Source organism: Sander vitreus, chromosome 21 (assembly GCF_031162955.1).
Source record: "Sander vitreus isolate 19-12246 chromosome 21, sanVit1, whole genome shotgun sequence".
NCBI lineage: Eukaryota > Metazoa > Chordata > Actinopteri > Perciformes > Percidae > Sander > Sander vitreus.
In genome coordinates this window covers 18793660-18818268 of record NC_135875.1, presented here as the reverse complement: position 1 = coordinate 18818268, position 24609 = coordinate 18793660, and the positions used below count along the sequence as shown (strand labels likewise).

The 24609-nt window shown below is 40.3% G+C and overlaps 2 protein-coding genes across 15 annotated transcripts in view; one reads left to right on the top strand and one right to left on the bottom strand.

Annotated features, from left to right (window-relative positions):
• Positions 1-2041: 2041 nt before the first annotated feature.
• Positions 2042-4644, bottom strand: LOC144536213 (SUN domain-containing protein 3-like). The gene is made up of 5 exons (XM_078279235.1): positions 4413-4644; positions 4179-4297; positions 3866-4039; positions 3124-3213; positions 2042-2920 (listed from the first exon to the last, which is right to left on the bottom strand). The coding sequence occupies exons 1-5, from the start codon at positions 4507-4509 to the stop codon at positions 2810-2812; spliced, it is 591 nt and encodes a 196-aa protein (XP_078135361.1). The 5' UTR covers positions 4510-4644; the 3' UTR covers positions 2042-2809.
• Positions 4645-8485: 3841 nt separating this feature from the next.
• Positions 8486-24609, top strand: part of mrtfab (myocardin related transcription factor Ab) — a 51114-nt gene continuing 34990 nt past the window's right edge. For 6 of the 14 annotated variants that reach the window (XM_078278464.1, XM_078278467.1, XM_078278466.1 and 3 more), the window contains exon 1: positions 17839-18075. In XM_078278464.1, coding sequence (XP_078134590.1) covers positions 17862-18075 — 214 coding nt within the window. In that variant the 5' untranslated portion in view covers positions 17839-17861. The other 8 variants (XM_078278462.1, XM_078278460.1, XM_078278461.1 and 5 more) reach the window with 5 other exon arrangements.

Genomic DNA, 24609 nt, shown 5'->3' with positions numbered 1-24609 from the left:
CTTTTGTCAAGAATGAGTCATTTATAATTTTTTTAACATAATTTATTCATGACTAACGTAGGCTATAGGCCACTTGGAAGTTGGAACAAAGAAATAAAAGTAAGTCCTCTGTAACATCGTAACATCGCAGCAAGTTTTCCACACCTCAGACTTTGCTTTCTTTGCCGGTGCAACAAAAACGTAATCGCCAGATGCCAGCCTCCGTTTCACCTCCTCAGAATCCATTTTCACGCTAATCGAAACACATCACCTGACCGCTCATTTACTGCACAACCCGGAGCGCAAGAAAAGATCTTCAGCTCTACTGGCTAGTAGTCCTTACCTAGCTACTGCGCATGTGAGATTCCCAACAAAGATGGAACAGAAGTGAGATGTGTCACTCTGTAGCTAAAACAGAGAGCTCAACACACAGGGGGAAAAGAGGAGCTGCAGCAATGTGCAGTACAACAACAATATGGTGTTTTTTGAAAATTAAACCATGTAATGTAATAATGTATGAACCTGAAAATGAGCATAAGATGAGCATAAGATGAGCACTTTAATATCATGAGTATACTCTCTACAACCTTTACATGTCCTGCCAAGATGAATGAATTACAGTCCCAAAAACTATGATAATATTTGGCATTCACAAAATCACATTATCTCCAGCAAGTTAAGTCCTCTGTTTTTTTTTTTTTCTTCTTCTATGGAATAAAAAAGCGTATCACATTCTTCCAGCAATAATCTCTCCACTTCAGAAAGGCAGTTGTTTGCCACTGGATTGTGCATAAATACTTTCATGCTTTCTCTATCAATGTTAAAATGCATCATTGCTCCCATTTCTTCTTTCACATATCCTGTAGAGATTACTTTCTGGTTCAAAAATCCATTGTAGAAATAAATTCTGTTAGGCTTTGTGATCCATAAGCTGAGTAAAATGCATTCATTTTGCCCTTCTTTTGTGTTTCTTCTACATCCACCTATGATTATTCGAAAAATGTACAATATGTACAAATGTAAACTATCTATACAAATCCTTTGTTATCTTCTTATCCAGTTATCTTGATTTGAAAATCTTGAAGTTCCCCATTAGTCATACCAGTACTTTACGCAGAGAGAGCACTTGTGGCCCAATTTTTCTACCAGAGTATACCGGGTAAAATCAGTGTCATATGCACACCATGTCAGAAATCTTTCTACAGTTTTTAGATTCAACCTTTTTATCACATCATTCCATATTTTCTGTAGACTGATCCAATGGGTTGTCCTCATTCTCATATCTTGAATTGGGGTATTGTCTGTCAGAGCAGTCTCAATATCTTTCAATTGTTAAATTCATGCTCTTGTTGGGCGGCCCGGTGATAGTCCCTCAGGCATGGCAGTGCTAAACCACCCTTTCTTCTTGGCAGTTGGAGAGTGTTATAGCTCCTCTTTGTTTTTTGCCCTGCAGAAGGTACTTTGATTTAAGTCTATCTCACTCCACAGATTGCTTATCTGGAATATCAACAGGCAAAGGTTTAAACAGATACAAAAGTCTTGGTCATAAGTTGAATTTAGAGATTTAGGAGATAGTTGATGGGTCTGTCCAAATCTTTCGGCAGAAACACCCTGAGATATTTCATTGATTCTGCCTGCCATTAAAGCTTATAATCAGACTTTATGTAATCAGGAGAGTCTTATTTATAAACTAGCACCTTGGTCTTCTGTACATTTAATTTATACCTTGACAAAGATCCAAAAACTGTGATGAAAAAAGTGATTTCATTAAATTGGAAGAGAGAAAGAGGGGTCACTCAATTAAATCAGGACATCAGTGGTTCGATGAACAATGCAAAGGGGACTTTAATAGTGAAACTAATTGTTAAATTAATCCTTTTAATTCTAGCAGATGACTTATCATATCAATTCTTGATAATACTTATAGCTTCATCATGAAACCTACATTTTCCTAAAACCTTGTACCAGTATGAACAGTTCACCGAATCATAAGCCTTTTCAGCATCCGGCCCAAAAATAACATTAACATTAACATTAAAAAAAACCTCTGTTTTAATTTGGAATCTTAGCAAATTATTTTTATTGAAAAGAAAGAAACAATTTCATTTTATCAATGTAAATAAGTAAAGGGAAAGTCTATATTGGCTTGACAACAAGCTCAGAACCCCCCAGCACAGTGAAAAATTCATGCTTGATTAATAATTGGTGATGTAGGAAAAAGCCAATAGGGGCAATTGTTTTTGCAAGATGGATGAATGATGACATTTAACATTTATTATTGAAAAAAAAACACACAGAGCAACAATAATTACAATTATTATTACTTCATTCCAATTGAATGATCCAATTCAATTCAAACACACACAGTTCACCTGCATGTATGGGAGGAAACCGGGGCACCAGGAGTAAACCCATGCAGACATGGGAGGCTGCATTCACATAACCACCATGCCGCCCAAAGAGTGAAGGTAAATCAACTGCAAAACATCTGGGAACATATCGTATAGACTACTATTTAATCGCTGCGACAAAAAGGGATATTAAAATGTAACGCTATGTATTTAAACCAAACCCACGACCAAGGGCGTAGATTTTATTTCAACATTGGGGGGGGGGGGGGGGTAACGTTACACATATTAAGGGGAGGGTCTGGTGGCCTAATTCATTCAAATTCAATGACCTAACACGGCATAGTTTGAAACAAGGAACAAGGTTAATTAGAACGAGTTATAAAAAAAAAAAAGACCTACAAGGATTTCTAGGGGGAATATATGTTGTGACGCACGTCGCAGCGAGTCGCAGATTCAGGTGTTTTGCGGTTAATTTACCTTCAACTTAAACTATTGTGAACCCTAAAGCTGTACAGGCAGGTGTAGTCTATGTTTCCCCAGTTGCTGTCAATCTGTAGCTTCACATATCGGAAGATTCCTTTGTCTGGATTCTGGTGAGAGACAAGAGAGACAAATGAACAAAAAGAGTCAGAGAGAGAAATGATGATATCTACCTCTATAATACAGTTTGTTTGACTACCACAGTTTGCAGCCATTTACATGGGAAGGAAGAGCTTTCATTCTCAGAAGAATCTCTACTTATTATCCTATAGCCTATATGTTCATGAGAGCTCTACTGTCATATCATACTCACAGGCAGTTTAAAGGTCTGAAATGCTGCGCCGTCTTCATCATAAACCAGTGTTCCCAAATAGGTTCCTTCCTCGTCAGTAGTCCTTATTCCCTGGAGAAGAAAAAGAGATGAGCTTAGCCTTTTGTTGTCAGTTTTATTCACACAAGTATGCCGGACATATCCAGTGGTGGAATGTAACTAATTACATTTATTAAGTACTGTACTTAAGTACAAATGTTGAGGTACTTGTACTTTACTTGAGTCTTTTCTTTTCATGCCACTTTCTACTTCTACTCAACTACATTTCAGAGAGAAATGTTGTACTTTTTACTCCACTACATTCATCTGCACATCATCACAGCTTTAGTTACTAGTTACTTTACAAATTAAGATTTTTGCACACAAAACTCATGTAGTTTATCAAATCCGATATTTTTATATACATGAAACTACCCGTCAATGTAACGGCCTACAAGTAAATCTGAAATATTAGACGATTAAAACACAGAACTGTTTGGATCATTTCCGGTTTCTAAAATGTGAGGATTTTTCTGCATTGAGTACTTTTACTTTTAATTCTTGAAGTACATTTTCCTGATGATACTTACATCATTTAACCTAAGTAACATTTTCAATGCAGGATTTTACTTGCAACAGAGGATGTTTACAGTGTGGTATTAGTACTTTCACTTTAGTAAAGGCTCTGAATACTTCTCCCACCACTCGACATATCGAGGATAATAATAGAAAATGTGTGACTTACATAGATTGAAAATTCCCTCGGTGCACTGGAGATGTATTCATATGGGGACTGGTACTTCGTTATGTGGCCGAGTGTCACGCTAGTGATGGAGACTGGGTGTGACAGGGCGATGACTAAATGCCCTCGGTCGCCTGAAAAGGGCCAGCATTGCCCAGGAATTAATGATAAATGTCCCTGAGGGGAGAAAATGTAACATTTTAGTCTCCACAGTTTATCAACTACAACTGTTTCTGCATGTTATTTCATATTAAATAACAGAAGTTTTAAAAGTGTGATTACAATACATTGTTAAACTATCTTTACATGTTCCTACCTGGATAACGCTTCGCCGTGCTTTGGATGAATACAACCATTTGTGTATTTGATCCCATATCGTTTCAAGTCCTGGAGGCCAATATGTGTCCGAAGATAAATCATGTAAAATTCTGGCACCTGCATTCACACAAAATCAAAGACACACACATACAAAGTTAGAAATCAAGCTCCAAACGAGTTCCACCATAAAGCGCGTGTATAAATCCTGATGAGACAGATGAACATGACTCGCCTTGCGATTCTAACGCAAAGTTCGATGCCGGAAGAACAGACATGATCGCATGTTGCCTCAGTATCTTCACCTCCTGCTGGACCTCTTTTAGTTGCATATGTATGCAATGTGTGAGTCCTGAGGGACACAAAGCACAAAGGTTAGAAATAAAGTTGAAGGATCTGGTAAAATGTTCACAGATACAGAGAGGGGTTAGAACTTAAGAGGGGAATTCATTTTGAAACAGCAGTATGCTTGGACCAATCGCAAAAGTATGTGTTTTTCAACTTGCAGTGTGGTTTTGTGGAATGGCCTTGACGACATGATCAAACAGTATAAATATAATGCAGCTGTAAAAGAATTTGCACAGCAAAAATGTACAAAAGATATATAAGGAGAATGTCAATCTCACTGTAAATGACTTTTTTTTCTTAATAAGTAGGACGTGAACTGGAGTAGTATGTTTGTATTGTTTAAAAATCGTCTGTTTAGTTTATCTTATTGGATTGTGCCCTTGCCTGTGATAAAGACTGGGGGTAGGACTTGACAAGCCTGGGCTCCCTATCCCTTTTTTTCTAGTGTGTTGAAGTTTTTTTTAACAATCAAAATATATTAAAGTTCTGATAAATAAAAATACAAACTTAAGATATGGAACTTAAAGGGTTAAACACGAGTGTTGCCAACAGGGACGTTGTAGAGCGCCCTCTGGTGGACAAACTATGCAACGCCAACACTCATAACATGGTTGAATTGGGGTTTTGTCTGTTTTTTATTTTATTTTTTAAATATTCATTTATCGGCCATTATAAATGCCCGCCGATATATCGGTCGGGCTCTAATAAATCTAACCGATTGTGTTAAATGGGCTTATGTATCGTCTCGTATCGGTCGCAGGCCCCGGAATTGAATCAAATCAAAATTGTATCGTGGCAGACTTTGTGATATCAGTAAATATTGTATTGTTGTCTTAAGAATCAATGTATTATCATATCATGATTGTTTTATTTACACCACTACTATTGACAAGATTTGGAGGAAACTCACCAATGACCAGAAGGAGCAGGACGCAGAGACAGCTGATGATGATCTGTACTGCAGTGGTCTGAGTGAGATTGGCCTGAGTGGGGACTCTGGTCCATGTCTCTATGGCCTGAGTCTCAATATTCTGATTTTGTGTCTCACTGGTGTTACTGGTGTTTTCATCGTGGCCTATTGACTCATGGTGATGACCACGGTGACCTTTCCTCCTCTGAAAGACCCTAAAAGATACAACAGAAGTTAGTAAAGACTGACGTGCAATATGTCGTCGCCGTCGGGCAGAAACCTTGTATCTCCATATTTCGTCATGTTAATTTCTTTTCATATATCAATGATACGGTATTGGTCACCCTTTACGTCTATCTGTGGGTTTTACGAATATTTATAACAGCGATGAGGCAATTTCATCAGATTTTGTCGGAGGTAAACAGCTCAATATAGTAGTTTTCAAATTAGCCTTTTTGGCATTTCCTTAAAAAAGCAACAGTTTTGTTTTTTTCGAGAGCGACGATGTGTTAAAGGTGCCCTGCCACACGTATTTCATTACTTTGTGGTAATGTCTGAAGTTCTACCATGGACTCTGTAACATTTTTTGTGGAGAAAATGCCTTGGTTACCTTGTTTCAAGCCATTCTAGTGTGGTGTAATGCTCGTTATATGTTGTTTGTTAAGTTTTTATCTGTTTTGATAGTATTGTCTGTATTGTCTATATTGTCCTTTTATCTCCCTTGCCCATGGACCACAGATGTAAATGAGCTGTATAGCTAACTCTGGTACAGGGCTTGAACTGTGCATGGTCCGTGACAAATAAACAAATAAAATAAAAAAATAAAGTATAGAAAGCCTGCAGGAAGACTCAGCTCGAATTGTGCCAGTTCTTATTAATATTCAATGAGCTAAGCTGCTTGACTCTGATTGGCTAACAGCTAGCCAATGAGAGCCCGGCTATCAGCATCCTTTACCCAGCATAACTGGGCGAGCTCATTAATAGTAATGAGCTCAGGCAACACCATGTCAGACTGACCAGCTTTTGTAATTGGCCTGATTTCTCCACTTATTTCTTTTCAGTGGCTAGAGCTGACAGAGGAGGTAGCAGTTCATTTTCACATTCACCACATAACACAAACACATATGGACCTAACATATTTCAGAAAATACGTGTAAAAACGGTTTTGTGTGGCAGGGCACCTTTAAGATTTATAAAGTGCTGACCATTACAGCATATGCACATACAGGACATAACATGTGCACAAAAACACAGTCCTCTACTTTACCTGTAACAGGTCTCCCAGTAGGAAATGATTGGAGTCCCCTCCTCTGTGTAATAGCCTGCTTCCTCCAAACGAAGACTTCTTCTCAACATGACTGGAAAATGGTAGAAAGACGGATGGGCAAATAATCATTGACACACAGCCACACACTGTTTACTACATATGGTTTATATTGGGCAGACAGGCAAACCAATTGTGCATTTTATGACTAAAGCATGAAACTTTCAGCATATATTCTACACTCCCCAAGGTTTTATTTCAGACGTGGAGGCAATTTGTATCTGACCACTGGTGACCTTAAGAGCTCATTGACCACAGCATTGCATTTCTCCAGTTTTTGCCCCACCACTCTCCATTACAATCACATATATATTCCCCCTAGAAATCCTTGTAGGTTTTTCAATCTTTTTTTTTATAACTCGTTCTAATTAACCTTGTTCCTTGTTTCAAACTATGCCGTGTTAGGTCATTGAATTTGAATGAATTAGGCCACCAGTCCCTCCCCTTAATATGTGTAACGTTACCCCCCCCCCCCCAATGTTGAAATAAAATCTACGCCCTTGGTGATTAAATAGTAGTCATTCCAGGCATATATGTATTTGATTATTTGCTACAATTGCTTTTTTTTGGATGCTGACAACAACATTGCTGAGTTTTCCGCCTTTATGAGCAAAAAACGTATTCATTCCTATGGCAATAACCCAATTAAATAAGATGTAGGGAGGGGTATGACTGAAGGAATATATGTGAAGTAATGTTGCAGTAGTTTTATTTATTTATGACATTGAGCAATATACTCCTTTTACTGTATTGTATTTATTGATGTGTGTATGTTATGTGATAGATAAATAGTGCTGTAGATGTTGTGTTGTGGATTATGTGTCACTATGCCTGTACTGTACAACAAATTGCCTCTCGGGGACGTTAAAGTTTTCTAAGTCTAAGTCTAAGTTTATGAAAATGTAATGCTTTAGCTCTGTCATAAAATGCACGATACTTTCCAAGCTCATCTGCTCCACTATTATATTGTCAGTAGGAACAATAACATTTAATTAATCACAGTTAGGAAATACAATTGCTGGTAACTTACCTCTTATTTTGATGATGCAAGAAGTGAATTAGTCAAAATCCTTGATGACGCGAGTTAAAATGTTTAGATAAATGGGTTCCTATATGAAACGATCCTATCTACACATGTTAATGTTGGAAACAGTATGAAAAAAATCAACTCTGAAGATGAGTCTAGAAGGGTCATTAGGATTCTAAATGTGTCATAATGAATTCATAATGATTCTATGAGGTCATGGAACATTCCTGCATTCTATATGTTAATTAGGCTTAAATCACATATGACATACATTAATATATTTTTTGATTTTTTTTGACACATTATCAATAAAGTTTTAATCACTGGTATTACATGCCCCATAGTTCCAAGTAATTTCATAAAAATGAACTGATTTGTAACTGTTAAAACTTTTTTACAGGAAAGCAGACAATTAAACAAATATGGACAGTAAAGTTTTTCAATAAAACTAAAAATGACAAAGTATTTGCTGTTTGGTTAAAAATGTGTCACTGTAACCAAAATTGTAACCCCCTGGAATCCACTTTATTTTGGAAAGATGCTCAGTAATAAAGGCAGACACAGTGAGCTTGTTTTACACGTAGTTTGACACTAGATGGAGACAGAGACTGTGCAGGGTGTGTCTGTGTAGTTGTATGTGCTGCATACATCTACCTATAATTTATTTTCTTCACGTTAACGTTAAATGCTACTTATAGGCTACTATTAGAGACGTTGTTGTGTCAGACATATGCGGACATCACTCTGCTGTATACCTCCTATTACAGAGAAGTAACTTAGTAGTAAACTGGTTGTAAAGGTGTTGTGAAGGAAGTGGGTCTTTGCGTCCCACGCAGAGGAGGGTTTTCCGGTTAAAGTTTTCCTTTGTGGTTCGGAAGTGGCGGTGTGATGTCAACGCCGTTTATCCTTACAGACACAACACACAAGTGGCGACCATGAAAAGTAAGCGTAAATACGTGTAGTAACTTTACATTGATAGCGTCGCGTCATTCGCTAGATTCCCCATCAGACAAAACCGTAACGTGACAGACAGGAACTACGCTGAACAGCTAGCTAGCTAGCGGTTTGTTGTAATGCCTGGCAGATATAGCACGCTACCGTTAGCTAGCTAACTTGGGATGTCTGACTGTCTGCAGTCAACAGGGATGCCGAACAGTTTTCAAACGTAGCCAGCGCCAGTATTAAGGACGATATGCTGTAGTTGGTAACCTTTCACGTTCATTGTGTCGTTTGTTTGTGATTTTTTACCTAGCAGCCTCACTTTAACTTGCGTTTAGACTTCAGGTTAACTCCCACCCAGACAAGCTAACAATAGCTTAGCATGTCTGTGTTTTGGACAGTGACAGCTGTAGGCTGCTGCCCCATGGCATGTGTGGAAAGGCCTCCTGCAACGTGGGTTCGTTTAGCATCAGTATTCTTTTTTTTAACCTCTTTTACTCCATGAGGGCCTTTTTGCACATGCCATGGTTACACTGATAACGACACTGCTGCTCAACATCATAATCCGTGGTCCAGAAAAAATAAGATATTGTTATTCTTTGTTGAAGCTGTGCTTTTTTTATTTTCTTCAACAGAACCGTTCAAAGCTCCGTCCTGCTGAAATGGGAAAACGCCCCTCCAAGATTTAGTTCTACAGGTAAGCAACAAGCCTGGTTCCCATACAGCCTAGTGTATGACAAGCCAGGTGGGAACCACATCCTTTACCTTGCTGCTGCTAACTGGAATGATGTGCTAATTCTTGGTAGTGTTTTTGTTTTGTGTCTGGTGGTGAAACAGCGTGGCTGTCAGGACGTGTGTGCTTCTGTGTAATTGTGATACATATCTGTATAGGCTAGTGTGGGCGTGTAGAGAGGAATGCTGGACTACTTTGTGTATCTCTTCAATGCATTGCACCACAACAGTACACACTTCATGTCTGAACAGCAGCCCTCTGTTGGGGAAGTAAGAATAAAGTTAGCATCTCTGGAAAGCCATCTATTTGAAATGGTTGGGTGGATTAACTGTCTAACACCTTATATGTAGGTCACTGTGGAGTCCTGGGCCCTGCTAGGCTAGATTATTGCGATAGACAGAGATATAAAGCCACACATACTTTCAAATGTCTTGTGAACAGGATATATGCATCTTGAAGTCTGGTCACACAGAGATCACATGCTATCTTGAAGCCACTACAGACATGATCTAGCTGTCAGTGTCAAATCATGATAGCTTGCACTGTTATCAAGCATACAGGGTGTCCTATGCTAGTAATGCATTATTCAGTGTTAGTCAAGGTACTGGCTAATTTCTCTCCAGAAATGGTTTGCCATACTGCAGCTGTCTGACCCTTAATTCTTTAATTTTAGCACCACTAAATTTGACCATCATGTTACTTCCTTCTCTTTATAAACCAGTTACCTGGTTTGTTTTTCTGAGCGAAAAGACTTGTGACTTCCTTTGCTAGACTTGTTTCGGTTGTTAACATTTAAGATGTGATTTCAAGATTATGCTTGGGCTGAAATGTACATGCGGAACTCATGTCTGTATGCTTTTGCTGCTCAGTTAGAGCTCTTTTTTTGAGGATATGCTCACCGATGCTGTCATGATAGTGCAAAGGCATTGCATACGTTTGTCAACTAGCAATATCGGAAGACATGCGTATCAATATTGTGATAATGAAGTGTATTTAAACAATGTAGGAGGATGTTATGTCACTTGTATAAACCAAGTAGTCTGAGCTGAACTACATGCAAATCATTTTGCTAAAAGCATGTATTGCATGGCGAGGGTCCTTTTTTGTTACCACTAAGTTGTTTGAAGGGTAATTTTGGGATTTTTCAACCTGGGCCCTATTTTCCTATGTTTTTGTGTCTAAGTGACTGATGGGGACAACAGACACAAAATAAAACTATAAAAAAGCTGTTTTGGGTCGTCTTTCCACTTTTCCAACAATCACAATAGTTATGGTTGAAATGAACACATAGTTTACCGACTTGCATGTGAAAATACATTGGCTCTATACGCTAAAAGTATTGGGGCAGGACTTCTTAAGCATTATGCTTCTGCCTGCTCCTTCTCAAACTCATCCTTTTTGTGTTCTATGAAAGAATCGGATTGATTTGTATATGATTGTGTTTTATATTTGTGTTTTATTTTAATTAAAAACATTTTCTCTTTTAAAGTAGGTTGATTGTTCGAGATAAATAAAATAAGTCGTTTTTTTTAAATGGAGTCTGGTGGCTTCAGCGCTAGCGACCTCAGAGCTGTTTCTGGTTCAACAAAAAGGTCTTAAAGAGGTTTTAAAAAGGCCTATCTCTGTAGGGATCCTTTCCATAATGTTGTCAGACACTTAGAATAATAATTTGAGCCTTTTAGCGGCAGCACGGTCTGTGGCTGCCAGTTACAGCGTTCTTGCTTAATACTGGACCAATTTCAAAGATTGTTCATATCAGTCACTTTAACAAAAACGTAGGAAAATAGGGTTGGAAAAATTACCCTTTCATTTCATGTTGGATCCGACACATGTACATTAATGTAGGCTACAAAGGAAAATCTACATTATTCATATTGGACTTGAGCCCAGAATGATGTGATTACAAGGAGAAGGCCGTAACAAGCGTAGCTAAAAGTCTGTGCTAACTAGTGGTTTATAATATACTACCAAAGGTTCTCTGTGGCTTTGTTTATGGAAGTGGTTTTGGTCATTTTCCCTTCAATATTTTAGTTAGTCTCTGAACAGTAAGCCCCATTTCAACTTTCCCCTAATTGTCCCCAACAGGGGAATTTGTCTTGCAGCCAGATGCAACACAAAGCGCACATAGACATGCACTTTTTTTGTTTTAGCTTGTTTTATGAAATACCTCCAGCTCTGAGGGCAAGTTCTTACACAGGGTTTAAAGGTGTGGAAATTGCACTGAGGTTGTTAAGAAGTAAAAAGGGGGAACAGTTCTGCCTTTTTTTAAAAGCAGAGGCCAGAGCAACAGTTGTAAAAGCTCAAACATTCGAATTCTTCCCCGATGGCTGATTTAATTCCCTAGTCTCCAGCCCTGCAGAGAGACAAACACAGACAGAGAGGAGAGAAGAGACGTGCTCACTTTCCTTGGACCAGCCTTTGGACTCGTAGCCAGTAAAAGTTCCCCAAGTACCATTTATCTTTCTTTTTTAATTCGTGGCTTTGTTGACTACTTGACTCTGATTGCCTAATAAAGACAATCTCATGTATTACATTTCCAAATACAGAACACTCTTCAATGATGAAGTAATAAAACAAACCCTTTTGTGGGAAAAAACACAACAACTTTTTTTTTAGAGATTAGATCCATATCATCATATTTACCAGCGATACCACATTTTGCTCTGCAAATACTGTACACACCTCCACAAAGTACAAACTGACAAACTGGTGCCACATTGCTCAAGCTATCAGTAAAAGCTATGGCTTTTTCCTCCGAGTTCCATCTATGGATGCACTCCTGTGAACTGGCAAATGGCTATTAAGACCCGTGGTGGCCTAAAGGTTAAAGAAGCGAGCTTGTGACCGGGAGGTCGCCGGTCCCCAGACTGACAGGATCAAATCTGGGTGGGGAAAGTGAAAGAGCGGCGCTTGTCCCTCCCTCATCACCACCACTGAGGTGCCCTTGAGCAAGGCCCTTATCCTCCAACCGCTCCAGTGGAGCTGCTCAGTGGAGCTGCTCAGTGGCCAACAGATCAGACTGTGGTTGTACCGGGCAGCTCCCAGGCATGAATGTGTAGCTGTGTGAATGTGACGGGTCGTCGTTGCAAATGAGAATTTGTTCTCAATCGACTTACCTGGATAAATAAAGGTTAAAAATAAATAAATAGAATTGGTTATGTTATTGAATGTGATGCTGTGATGACCTGATGTTTGCTATTTTGCATCAGAGACAAACTTTACCCAGCAAGCTTATGTGCTCAATAGCTCAATCATAAGCTGCTTAGCTGTCAGATAATAAAATGCTGCGTCAGTACTGAAGTTTAAAGACCCTGAGCCTATTAACTGCTGCGCTGATGTTTTAAATTAGACCTTGAAATGAAACTGAACCAAACTCCCAGCATGCGGTGCATTTTATATTTCACAGTTTATTTTTGACAGCGAACCAGTAAAGTATTACTGATTGCACCCTTTTAGATTAACAATACCAGTTTAGTCTCGGCAGTTGTTGCATCAACAATACACGAGTCATTCAACTCCTATTGTCCTGTTTTTTGCTACAGGTCTCCCAGTCACCCTGGCAACACTACACCCACAGAGAAGGGAGGAGCCGAGTTGTGGTAGCATGGAAGTCGCTGGGATGCCAGGCTTGGCCCCGAGCCCTCAGAGCGAGGCAGTGACCAGTGAGCTTCAGGAGCTGTCCCTTCAGCCTGGAGCCACCCCGCGCCCTCTGCAGGAGAGAAAGAATGGTGAGGCCGTAGTGCATGCTCACGTTCTCTTCATTACAATCACCGGAGCTTTAATCTAGGGCTGCACGATATGACCTAAACTCAAAATCACGATTAAATGCACATTTTACCTCGATAACAATAAATTAACGATAATAAAAAAAAAAATTGTGATTCATTATTTTATTTTTTTTCTTCTCATAGTTCATTGGCAGGGTTTGTCCTGTAAATAGGCTCAAATATTGAAGGTGAGATATTTTTTTCCTATTCAAAAGTGCTTATTTTTGTTATTTTTAAAATAATTGAAGGAAACAATGCGGGAACTATGAAAATTTCTTGTGAAAAAAGTCACATTTTAGTTTTATAAAAACGATTTGAAATTATCGCCATGGGAAAAATACTTCTAACGGCTTCAGAATTTGGATGTCGATACATTTTTGATTAATCGTCAAGCCCTACTTTAATCCCATATTTTGTCATCCTGGCTCAATTTATTTATTTTTTTGCAGCAGAATATTCCAACCTCATCTGAAAAGCGCTGTGATGACCAAACAAATAGAAAATGTTAATGCTACAGTTTACAAGTGATGGTATGGAGGGTCAAACTATTACTGGCCTAGTAACGTCCCAGAGTACATTGAAAAAATCAATACAAAGTACTACTAAACTTTTTTTTTAACCACATTCACTTATTTGAATGTTTACATCTCTACAACTACTATTTCTCAACCGTATGAACAGAGGGTGATTTTTTTTTAGGTCGTATATTTATACGTTTTTGCCAGCTACAACATTTTTTGTCTCAGCTGATCGGTGACATTGTAGCCCAATGCTTAAGTGAATATTTTGGCATAGCAACCTAGAGGTGGCTTATATCCAATCCTCCAAGCTAAAAACGTGTGCATGCAGGGCCTGTAACAAAAGTTGAGGCTAAGTAGAAAGTGGGGGAAAAGCACTTATCTGAGAGACAGAAGTAAAATTTGTCATCAAAATCATTTGTCAGTGGAGAAGCGTGCGTCGTGCGTGTGCTGAAGTCTCAAGAAAGAAGGGAGTGAAGAAGCTGCGGTTCCTAATTGGCTTGCTTCTCAGGTTTGACCTCTTGTTACAGTAGATTAGACTGTGCTGCCCGTTTGCTGTGTGGACATAAGACTCTGCAGGACTCTGTAGCTTAGAGTACTTGGCACTCTGTGCAGCAGCTTCCTTTGGTTTGAACCATTGTGGAAAAGGTGACTTGCAATTATGTGTTTGGTTTGTTTAGCTTCATCAACCAGATAACAAGTGAATTAGGGCGTTTTCACAGCGACAGCCTTTAGTTCGGTTGAATCGAACTAGAGTTTGTTTGCCCCGCTGGTGCGGTTCGTTTGGGCAGGTGAGAACGCGGCATTCAAACTCTGGTGCGCCCCAAAAGCGGACCAAACAAGCGTACCGAGACCTGCTTGAAGAGGTGGTCTCGGTACGCTTTCAATCCAACTCTGGTTCGTTTGTGGTGAGAACATGTCTGAGCTAATGTCTACTGTAGTCAGGTGTGTTTAGCAATCTGCAATGCAGCAGAGCAGCAAACTGTAGCAGCTTGCAGTGTTTCTATTACAGAAATAGACAGCAGTCAAGCTTCCCGTCCGTCACTCGTATCTCCGTGGTCAAGCCAGCTGCCGCTAAAATTGGAGACAGACGCCGGCAGAGCAGAGACAAGTCTCAGATGTAGTCACGTCGCTTGCGAAACGATGTCTGATAATTTTAATGAAATAAGGTGGTTGATCACTAGACCAGAACACAGAACCTTCTTCCTGTATTTACTTTCTTGCTCCCGCCCCAGACATATCCGACCAATAAGAGGGCTGGACGTTCTTGCCTGATTTGTAATGGTAATGCATTTTGGTACGCTTGGATTTTTCCAGGTGTGAAACCAAACCAAACCGACCGAGGGCAAATTGCTCCAAGTTCACTAACTCACCAACTGACTCGGACCAAAGCAAACGAACTACAGGTGTGAAAACGCCCTTAGAGCCGATTAATGAAAGTCACCACCACTCAAAGGTTGTTAATATGTAAGACGGGAGCTTTTGGCGACAGCTTCAAAAGCGAGGTTCGAGGTTGTTTCCTGTTGTCGGTTCTGATTACTTCATCACGTCTAAAAAAAAAAAAACGCACACCACAACTGGGTTGGTAAAAGATCACGACAAACACTTTCAGTTGACTTGCTGTGCAGCTATGTAGAACCACATAATGAGATTAAATAGGATCTTTCTCACCTGACCAGAGAGGCCTGTACTACGAGTCAAGATCAACATGCCCTGGATTTATTTCAGTTACCCGGCTTCACCTAACCTAACAACCGCGGTCCCGCGTAAGCTGTGTCACGACGCTGGTTAACAACTAGTTCAATCAACCCGGGGTTTCCCAATCCAGCGACGCGCGCGTTCACATAACAGAGGCGGTGTTTTCACAGCACGACCAATCGCAAACATCTGCCAGAGCTGCATATTTTACATAAGAAGAGCAAACTATAATTCTACATAAATACGAAGAACACAGACACGGTTTTACAGGCAAAACGCAATACTGTCGCTGCTTCCTACAACAGGAAGGAAAGCTGGCAAAATATTAGCCGACGCTGTAAATGTGTAAATTACAAGGCTTATTAATATCACTTCCTCATCAGTCAGGCACAAAATCTGACCAGAATTACACTTGTGCTTTCCATAAACTCTCGTTGCTTTAGCCTATTATTTCAGTTGCAACCCTGGCAGTGGTAAGCGATCGTGAGAGAAGACAAAAAAATGTGAAAACATAATTCAAACCGATGTGCGCATTGGCAACGCACGGCTCAAGAAGCCGACAAATAGCCTATACGTAATGCCCTCCGCTGAAAATCTATATCTTTCATAAAAATACCCATCGGGGAATGTTAACGGGGTTGTCGGTCTCTAAATGTTTAAGCTTTAATGAGCGCATCTCTCTCTCTCCCCCCCCCCCCCCACCCACCGAGCTCCACCGGATCTTCTAAGAACGGTGACGCCGTTATCAATCGAGTATTGATTGGTCAGTAGGCCGTGCTTTTACACCGGTTGATCTCTAATCTCCAACATAACCTGCTCCCGACCAGGTTAGGTGTTCAGCATAAGTTACCATGGCGATTTAACCCGGTAACAAGCGATCCTCCGTTGTGATACACAAAACCCTGGGTTGAACCTGAAGTTACCTCGTCAACGCCAAATCTTGCTTCGTAGTACAGGCCTCAGGTTCTACTAAACTGCTCTAAACACATCTAGTGGGAATGCACCCTCAGTGTTGAGCCAATACCAAGGCCTATACAAGTAGGTGCACTTTGGCATGTACTGCTTAATGTCTTTTAATAAAACAAAGCGTCCAAATGTTGTCATTTAGATAAGCAGAGCTATCAGAGCATTGGTCATACCTGGGATCGTATAACTTTTAACTTTCACTATCAGAGTATTATCAGAGGAGTCAGCCACAGTGGCCATTGTTTCCAGCTGGGCGTTGGCTGTTTTGTGGAATCACAGTAGGTTGACCTGTCAGGAGAGGAAGGGTTAGGCAAGGCTGGGCCAGTAAATGATTTACCGTCTTTAGGGGGCGTCCAACAGTTGCAGAGACTAATGCACAATAACACATACAATAAAAACCAACGGTAGAAAAAGAAGTTGAGGCACAGTACAGCTAGCTTTAACCACAGACTGCAATAGAAGTGACAATGAGAAACTTTATTTATGTTACATGAACAATAAATCAAGTGAAGTTTACATCATTGAATAAATGTTTAATATTGGTCCTGGGACTACTTGTCACAGGACCCTGTTTACCTCACAGACACACACAAAGGCACGGACTCTCTCACACAGCCTAAGGCCACCACTCCCGAATTTAAACAACCCCTGCTCTCGTTGGCCATTACTTACACATTTCATTCTGCTAGCCAGAAACAGACATGTTGCAGCAGGCACTCCTGCAGCTATCAGCATATCTTACATGAAGATGCTTTCAGAGCACTGGAAAAATGTGTTGCTTGTGACTCTGTGTTCATTTCTGCATGCATACATCATTGGCAGTGAACATTAATGGAATGCCCTCATAGTAAATCTTATCCAAACTTTATCTCTGACCCCAGGTTGTGCAATGTGTTTATTGCACAAAGGTTCCTTCCTCAGTCGTCATAGTTATCGAAACTTTCATGCCAATAAAGGTGACATTTTTTTCAGGATGTTTCAAATGTTTAGGTCCATATGCACCACTGTGCATGAGTGTGTGTGTGTGTGTGTGTGTGTGTGTGTGAGAGAGCGCCAGCTTTGATTCAGGACATAAGAGGCTTTACATTTAAACAACCCATCATGCCCACCCATCACAAACTTGCCTCTGAATTGTTCCGCAGCAGACCAAAGCAGCCACGCTATGATAATGTGACTGAAACCATTCCAAACTTTGAGGTGGAGAAGCCAGTGTGTGCCGCAGCAAAAGGAGTAAGAAAGGAAAGAAGGGGAGGAGGGGGAGGCCATGTCTGAAATGGCAGTATTACATAACTTTTCAGAGAGGGAAAATGAAAAGCAAGAAAAAAAAGAAAGGGGGGTGGGTGTTACTTGTACTTGAGGAGGTGAGGCTTGAGCATAAGCTTGTTTGTGTTCTTTTTTTTTCTTTCTTCATTTTTACTTCTAAACCGGCTGATGGAGTGCAGAGGAGTGACCCAATGTTTTTAATTGTTAAACCCATGGGAGCAGTAGTGTTCCCACAGAGAGATAGGAAACCTTTGGGTGGACCTTGTTGTTATCCAAGGAGCAAAAAGGGGCAGACACACAGACCTACACACGCCTCCTCTCTCTGGGCGTGCACACACTTGGAGACAGGCAATCCAGAGAAAGGGAATGTGAGGTGCACTGCTACCTGTGGAATACCAGCTGCCGGTGAGAGGCAAAACGTGTTTAATGTGGCTTTTTCTCTTGCTGGACTTCTCCTTCGCCTTCTACCACTGTTGTGTTTTTTTTCACATTATTCCTTGTGCTTGTGTCGGGAGTATGAAGCGTTAATTTGGCCAGTGCAGAGGGATATGGCTATCACATCAGGTAAAGTTCATTTGAGTACGCTGTCTTCTGCTATCTTGTCTTTGTGTGTGTTAAAAAAGTTCTGACGATGACTGAAAGTCACTTGTCAAGTCTATCTTAAGTTGAGCTTTGGTTACTACAGGTGTGGTGTGAGCACTTGCATGTATCAGCGATTGTTAGGCGTATTGACACCGCAGTCTTAAGTGTTGGTGTACTGTTCTTGTTTGTATGCGAATGGCTGCTCTTTATGGATAGCTGCAAAATTGTACGTAGTCATTTCAAACCTTCTTTTCCGTGAACACATACAGCACCGGAGAGAGACTGATAATCGTTATCCCAGTTTTGTTGGAAGCTTGCATAATCAGGTGTAGATTTTGACAGCAACAGGTGAAAAATTATATTGAAAGAAGAAATAAACTGCAAATATCAAGATGTTACCAACTCGTTTAATGATGTTCACTGTAGTGCAGTTCCTTTTTATAAGTCTAGATGAATGGCAAATTGGCCATTCTGCATGTAGTGTGTAAATGTTTTCAAGGTTTCACCTCAGAGGGTCCCCAAAACAAAAGGGAACAGGCGGGGCAGGGAGGACAGGTTTGTGGGGCACTCTCTCTCCTAAGGCTGGGCGGATCAGGGTGTTGTTGAGTTGGTCAAACGGAGTGGTTGATAAATTGGGCTAATCTCTGAAAGTGACACCTACGTAGAGCTGCCGATTATGGGAAAAATCATAATCACAATTATTTTGGTCAATATTGAAATCCCGATTGTTTCATTTGATTACTCGCTGACTTTTGGTAAGATGTGCATTTACTGAACTTGGAAAAACAAGTTAAATAAATCAACAGTGAAAACACGTTGAACTGTAACATTTTCCTAAATTCTTTTCACGTTTTAACTTTTTTTCCCCATTCAGAACACAAGACGAAATAAGAGCTTACTTGCAAAACATGATGTGCAAAATAATAGTTTTTCTCAATTACACTGTGATCAAAATTGGATTAATTGCACAGCCCTACATCTACGGCTACTACTACAGAGACTAGAGAGTGGATTGTAAATGATGAATGAAACGAGACAGGGTTTTGTGTGCCAGCACTGTCCTCAGGAAGCCTCAACAGTGATTTGTAATCATGTGCCACTGCGGCTTGAGAGTCTGCAGCTTTTAGTTCCAACCGAAGCAAACGACCGCTGATTTTACTGATTATTGCACCTACTATGGAACCAATGACAGAGACTGATCAAGAAATTGGCTGCTGTAGTGTGGAGCTTGTATTGAAAACTTGTTGCAGAAACACAGGCCTGTTAATACCAACTGGTGTAGACTATGAATTAGGGATCCAGCGATACTGTTTTTTTTTAAGACCGATACCGATTATTAGTAGTTAATGCAACCGAGAACCGATACGCATTTACAGTGAAAATGAAAATCTTCAAGTCAAAATTAAGATTTTGGAATGTTACAAACTCCAACACAAAACTTTGTTAAAATGCTTTAAGCAATTGTATAATAAATTTGAAACTTACTTTGTAAATACACAGTAAAAGATAGATAGTGTTGTGGGCGGGACATTAAGTCAGACTCAGTGGGGAGTGAAACCAAAGCAGAGGGACAGACACAGAGCTGTAGCCGAGCCAAAGTAGCACCCTTTTTAATTCATTAAGTTAATTATTCATTATTTTATTTGCCTGATAACTTGTTAACTTGTAACTTGTTATCAGGCAAATAAAACATACAGATAATCTGCAAACTGCCAAAAAAAAAAACGGCCCGATAACCCTACTAAGAATGTCCAACTCTGACTGGACTACTGTGATTTTTATTGACTGTTTTTATTCTTGACAGAGTGAAGAAACTATCTTGTTAGGTCTGGAAAAGGATATTGGTCTTTGAACAAGATACCAGTTAGGAAATACAGCTGGGTTGCCACCCGGATATTAGGATTAACAAAAATTGAAGCGTTACTGGATACTTTTTTATAAATTGTTGAAGAAAAGACATGTGACCAGAGACTGGGATTCAGACTGTGTGGCTAAATGTTGGGGGTAAGGAGCTGGTAGAGTCAGGCTGGGTTTGGCACTTGGTTGACGACATCATCCAGACTTGTAAACAGAGAGAGAGATAAAGATCACGTCCCTCTTCGTCCCCACCCTTGCATAATGACAGTAGATGGGCCAGAGCTTACACTGCAATGTTGTGTCATAGCGCTGTGCTCTGCTCGGCAGGATCCTGAAATGATCAGTTTGCCATCAGAAATAATAAAAACACAAAAGTAATCTGAACCCACAGAGGCAGACGCTTTGCTGCTGGGCAGTGTTTAAGATAGCAAGATATATAGCCTTGCAGAGGCTAGCTTAGCTCAGCAGTGATTCAGGGAGGCGGATGGTACTGTTATGTAACAGATTGGCTGGCAGCCAGCCAGCAACAGAGTCCCAACAACACACTGTCAGGCTGAGAGGAGGAGGAGAGAGAGAGAGAGAGAGAGAGAGAGTTGATAGCAAGAAAGAGGAGGCATGGAGAGAAGGGAAGAGAATGAAGAAATGTAAAATGCGAATAGAGAGAGCTGAAGAATTGAAAGATAAGACCATAAAAAGTAATGTAGAACTGGACATGGGGAAGGAAGGAATTGTCTTTCAATCTTATCCAAACACAGCAGCTGCAGCAAACACAATCCAGCTGCATGTCTCCTCGTCACTCTGCCTGTCACTCTGTCATGGCACTAGATAATCTCCTTATTCCCCAGACAATGGCAATTTGACTTTGAGTACATACATTTACTTAAAAGAATTTGAACGTGTATTTGATGATCAATCGATGTCTGCGTGTTGGCGCATATTCAACTGCAGCACTAATCCAAACCTTCCAGAAACATTATGAAACGGGCTGAATCTAAACAGCAGAAGAGAAAATGTCATCGTTTTTGGGGAGTGTAAACAGTTTTCAGTCTAATACTGTAAACCTACAGGCGGCGTATTTATGCAGCTGAGGCAAGTTTTGCGAGAGGCCTAAATCTTAAATATGTCCAACACACACACACACACACACACACACACACACACTATACAACTCATGTCACTGCTGAGACCTGGACATGCACTTACAGGCTTTGGTAGCCTTCTATTTTCCCAGTGTGTCCTGACAGCACAGTATTTCAACCAGCACTAACACACTTGCATCTCTGATTTGTGATTCCGTAAATTCCTTTTTAGATAATGAGAAGTGAGCGAGCCCAGCCAAACAGTCTCACTCAGATATGTAGCCTAAAGCTAAAGAAAAGTGCTTTATCAGCTCCGTAGGTCTGCTCGTAGCAACAGGAACACGGGGCCTGCACCACCCACAGGTACAAGCCTACTCATGTAGCTCAGTGATCTTTAAAGACGCACAAGCACACACACATATCTTATAACCTGCAAGCATGTTACCGTCTTAAAACATGGAGCAGCTGAGCATGCAAGCACACATTTCCCCCACACTTGCATTCACAGATATCGCACTACACACATTTTTAAGTCTGTAAACATCTGTTTATTTCATTTTTATAAAGGTTGTGGTGTGTGATTTGGGCAGCTGTAGCACACACTTACATATACACGGTTTTTTCCATTTAATACATTTTGTAGCATACATTCTCTACTACTACAGTATCCACTGCAAAGCCTCTACTTTAAAAAAAAAAATGAGAATGAGGATTTCTGAGGTGTATTCATGCACACACACAGTTAAAAGTTCTTGCTGTCACAGGTACAGACCTGGTGCTGCTCAAACACACAACCACACTAACCGAAGGCATGTATCCTCTAGCTGGTTTACTTTGTGCCTTGTCTCCAACTCAACATGCTCTGGTGTTTCTGAATAATACAATAGCCATTAGCCTGTGACTCACCTGATTACACCAAATAAGTCACACTTCACATTAGCTGATGAATGTAGCAGGGGTCACTGTGAGCTGGTTGTGCCGTTAGAGTGACTCAGATGCCAAGCAATGTGCAGGAGACAATTTGGTGTTGATAGCATGAGGTGGAAGCAATGTGGTGCTATAGTTCTCAAGAAGTACTTTATTGGGCTACAAGTGAAACATATTCATTCATATGTCAAGATTTGTCAGGATAAAACTGAGCAAAAAAAAAAAAAAAGGAAGCCTCCTATTTGAACAGATGTCAGACATTGAAGAACAGTTGGATGTCCTAGTAAGTGTAGGAATCAACCTGTCTTTCTCGGCCACAAACAGAAAACGTTGTTGACAACAGTGGATAGCATCAACAGTGTCACCAGACTCCAGAGATTCCAGGGGAAACTCTGAGGGCTCGGCTCATCAGTTTGTCACTCTCCCTCTCCAGAACATGGCCACCAGTGTGTGCCCGCTGTCAGACTAGACTGAAGAACACAGTTGTTTGTGCTTGGATTGAAATGCTCATGGTCATCAGGGACTAGTCATAGCCACTCGATCGCTCTTCACTCTAATGCTTACGTTTTGTCTGTCTCTTTGTTTTTAGCTTCAGTAATGTGGTAGCTCGGTAAAAACAAGCCAACTTTCATGTTTTGTGTCTTTGATGTAGTTACTGTGAGGGAAGTCTGTCAGTTAGATAGCATAGGTTTATTAGTCATATGCATCAGAAAGTGAAAGACAGACCTTTTTATCAGCAATAAACCAGATCTGCAAACGCAACACATGAACAACCCTGAGTTGTCTTGGAGGCAGAGATATGAAACAAAGGTGTGGGCAGTACCTTGAAAAAGATTAACTTTGTCTAGATTTCTGTACATATAGAGAGAAGCAATCAACATGAAGAACTTTTTTCTTTCTATGACATTCTGTTTCAAGTACACGTCATTTAGCGTCAGCATCTCACTTAAACTCTCTGATAAAATAGAAACCTGTGTCCCCATTAAGGGTCCGTGTCTATTAAAAACTCATTTTGGTCGTTGAGAGCAAATTAACAGCCCGGCTTTTATTAGATGTTATACACAGAAACAGAAAGAGGAGAGGAGGGGAAGGCAGGAATAAGAGGCCTATAAAACCACAAAGAGCAACCTGAAGGAAGAGAACACACGCATACAGTTCAGTATCTGAGAGATTCTCTCATATTCAGGGCAAAAAAACCAACCTCTGCCTGCATGCTGTACACGTGCTCTCACCCTCACTTCAACTTTATAGTTGTCGTCTTTATTTCTCTTTTCTCTCACTTTTAATTGGCTTCAACCGGCTTTCTTTGCAGCCAGTCTGCCCAGGAGTCTGTTGCTGTAGGACTGAAATGGAAACCAGTCATAAAGGAGAAAAGAAAGCCCTGTTTCCTCTCTGAGTGGGGCAGAAGTTTAGGGGCTTTGTTACAATACAAGTGATTTTCAGATGTTCAAGTTACTTAACAGTCTGTTACAAAGCCGTCATCACTGGACAGGGAACAGCCCTCTCTGGCTCTGACTCTTTGTTTTTCTTCTCTCTCAGCCTCTATTCCTCTCTGAAAATCTCCTCCTCCTCCTCCTCCTCCATCATCCCTCCTTCAGTCCTTTCTGGTTTACAGGGAAGGTTTATGTTACCAGATGCCAACAGCTGCCAGCTGACCTATGCCTCTCTTATTTCATTCAACAACAACGCTTTTCTCTCCTTCAACAGTATACAAATAGAGCATAGTTGGACTACTTTTTATGGACTAAGTGCAACATGGTGACGGGTGCTGTTGCAGACTGGTCAATGACTACTCAACAAAGAACCTTTAACTATGTAGAAAGGTCTCTGTTACTTTGCCTCAGTACCTTCGTTCTTTACTCGCAACAGTTACCAGTGTTCATATGGCTTTAAGTGTTCTGGGTGTGCGCTGAAAGCTCAGTTGTTATTGGTGTGCTTGTTTTTAGCTTCCTAAAACCGTACTATCCCTGTGAAGTTTCTCTTTATTAGCTTAAAAGTAAAATGAAAACTCTGCTTGGTCCAACACTTCACGGAAGTTAGATGATAGATAAATGTCTATGAGTAAAATATTCAAACCCAAGATACCACACTATGGCCAAGACATCAGTATGAAAGGGAAACATTGATATGTCTTGTACATAGTATCTTTGGGAAACACTACATCTTGATTAGACTATACAAAAAAAGTTACATATTTGTAATAATAGACAATAAATAACAGACAATCATATAGGAGTGCATGCATACTCAGTTTTTCTGTACAATGTGGGATTATCAGCACGGCATTACAGGTACGATTATTTTGAGTTTTACCTCCCAACTAAAGTGGTAGCTAACCTGGCAAAACTTACATTTTATTTCCAACCTGTCCCATTGTGCTTATTGGTAATGGTAAATGGACTGCATTTATAAAGCACTTCTCTACCTTACTGATGAGCGCTTTATAATTTGCCTCTCATTCACCCATTCTTGTACAATTTCCCCATTGGTCATT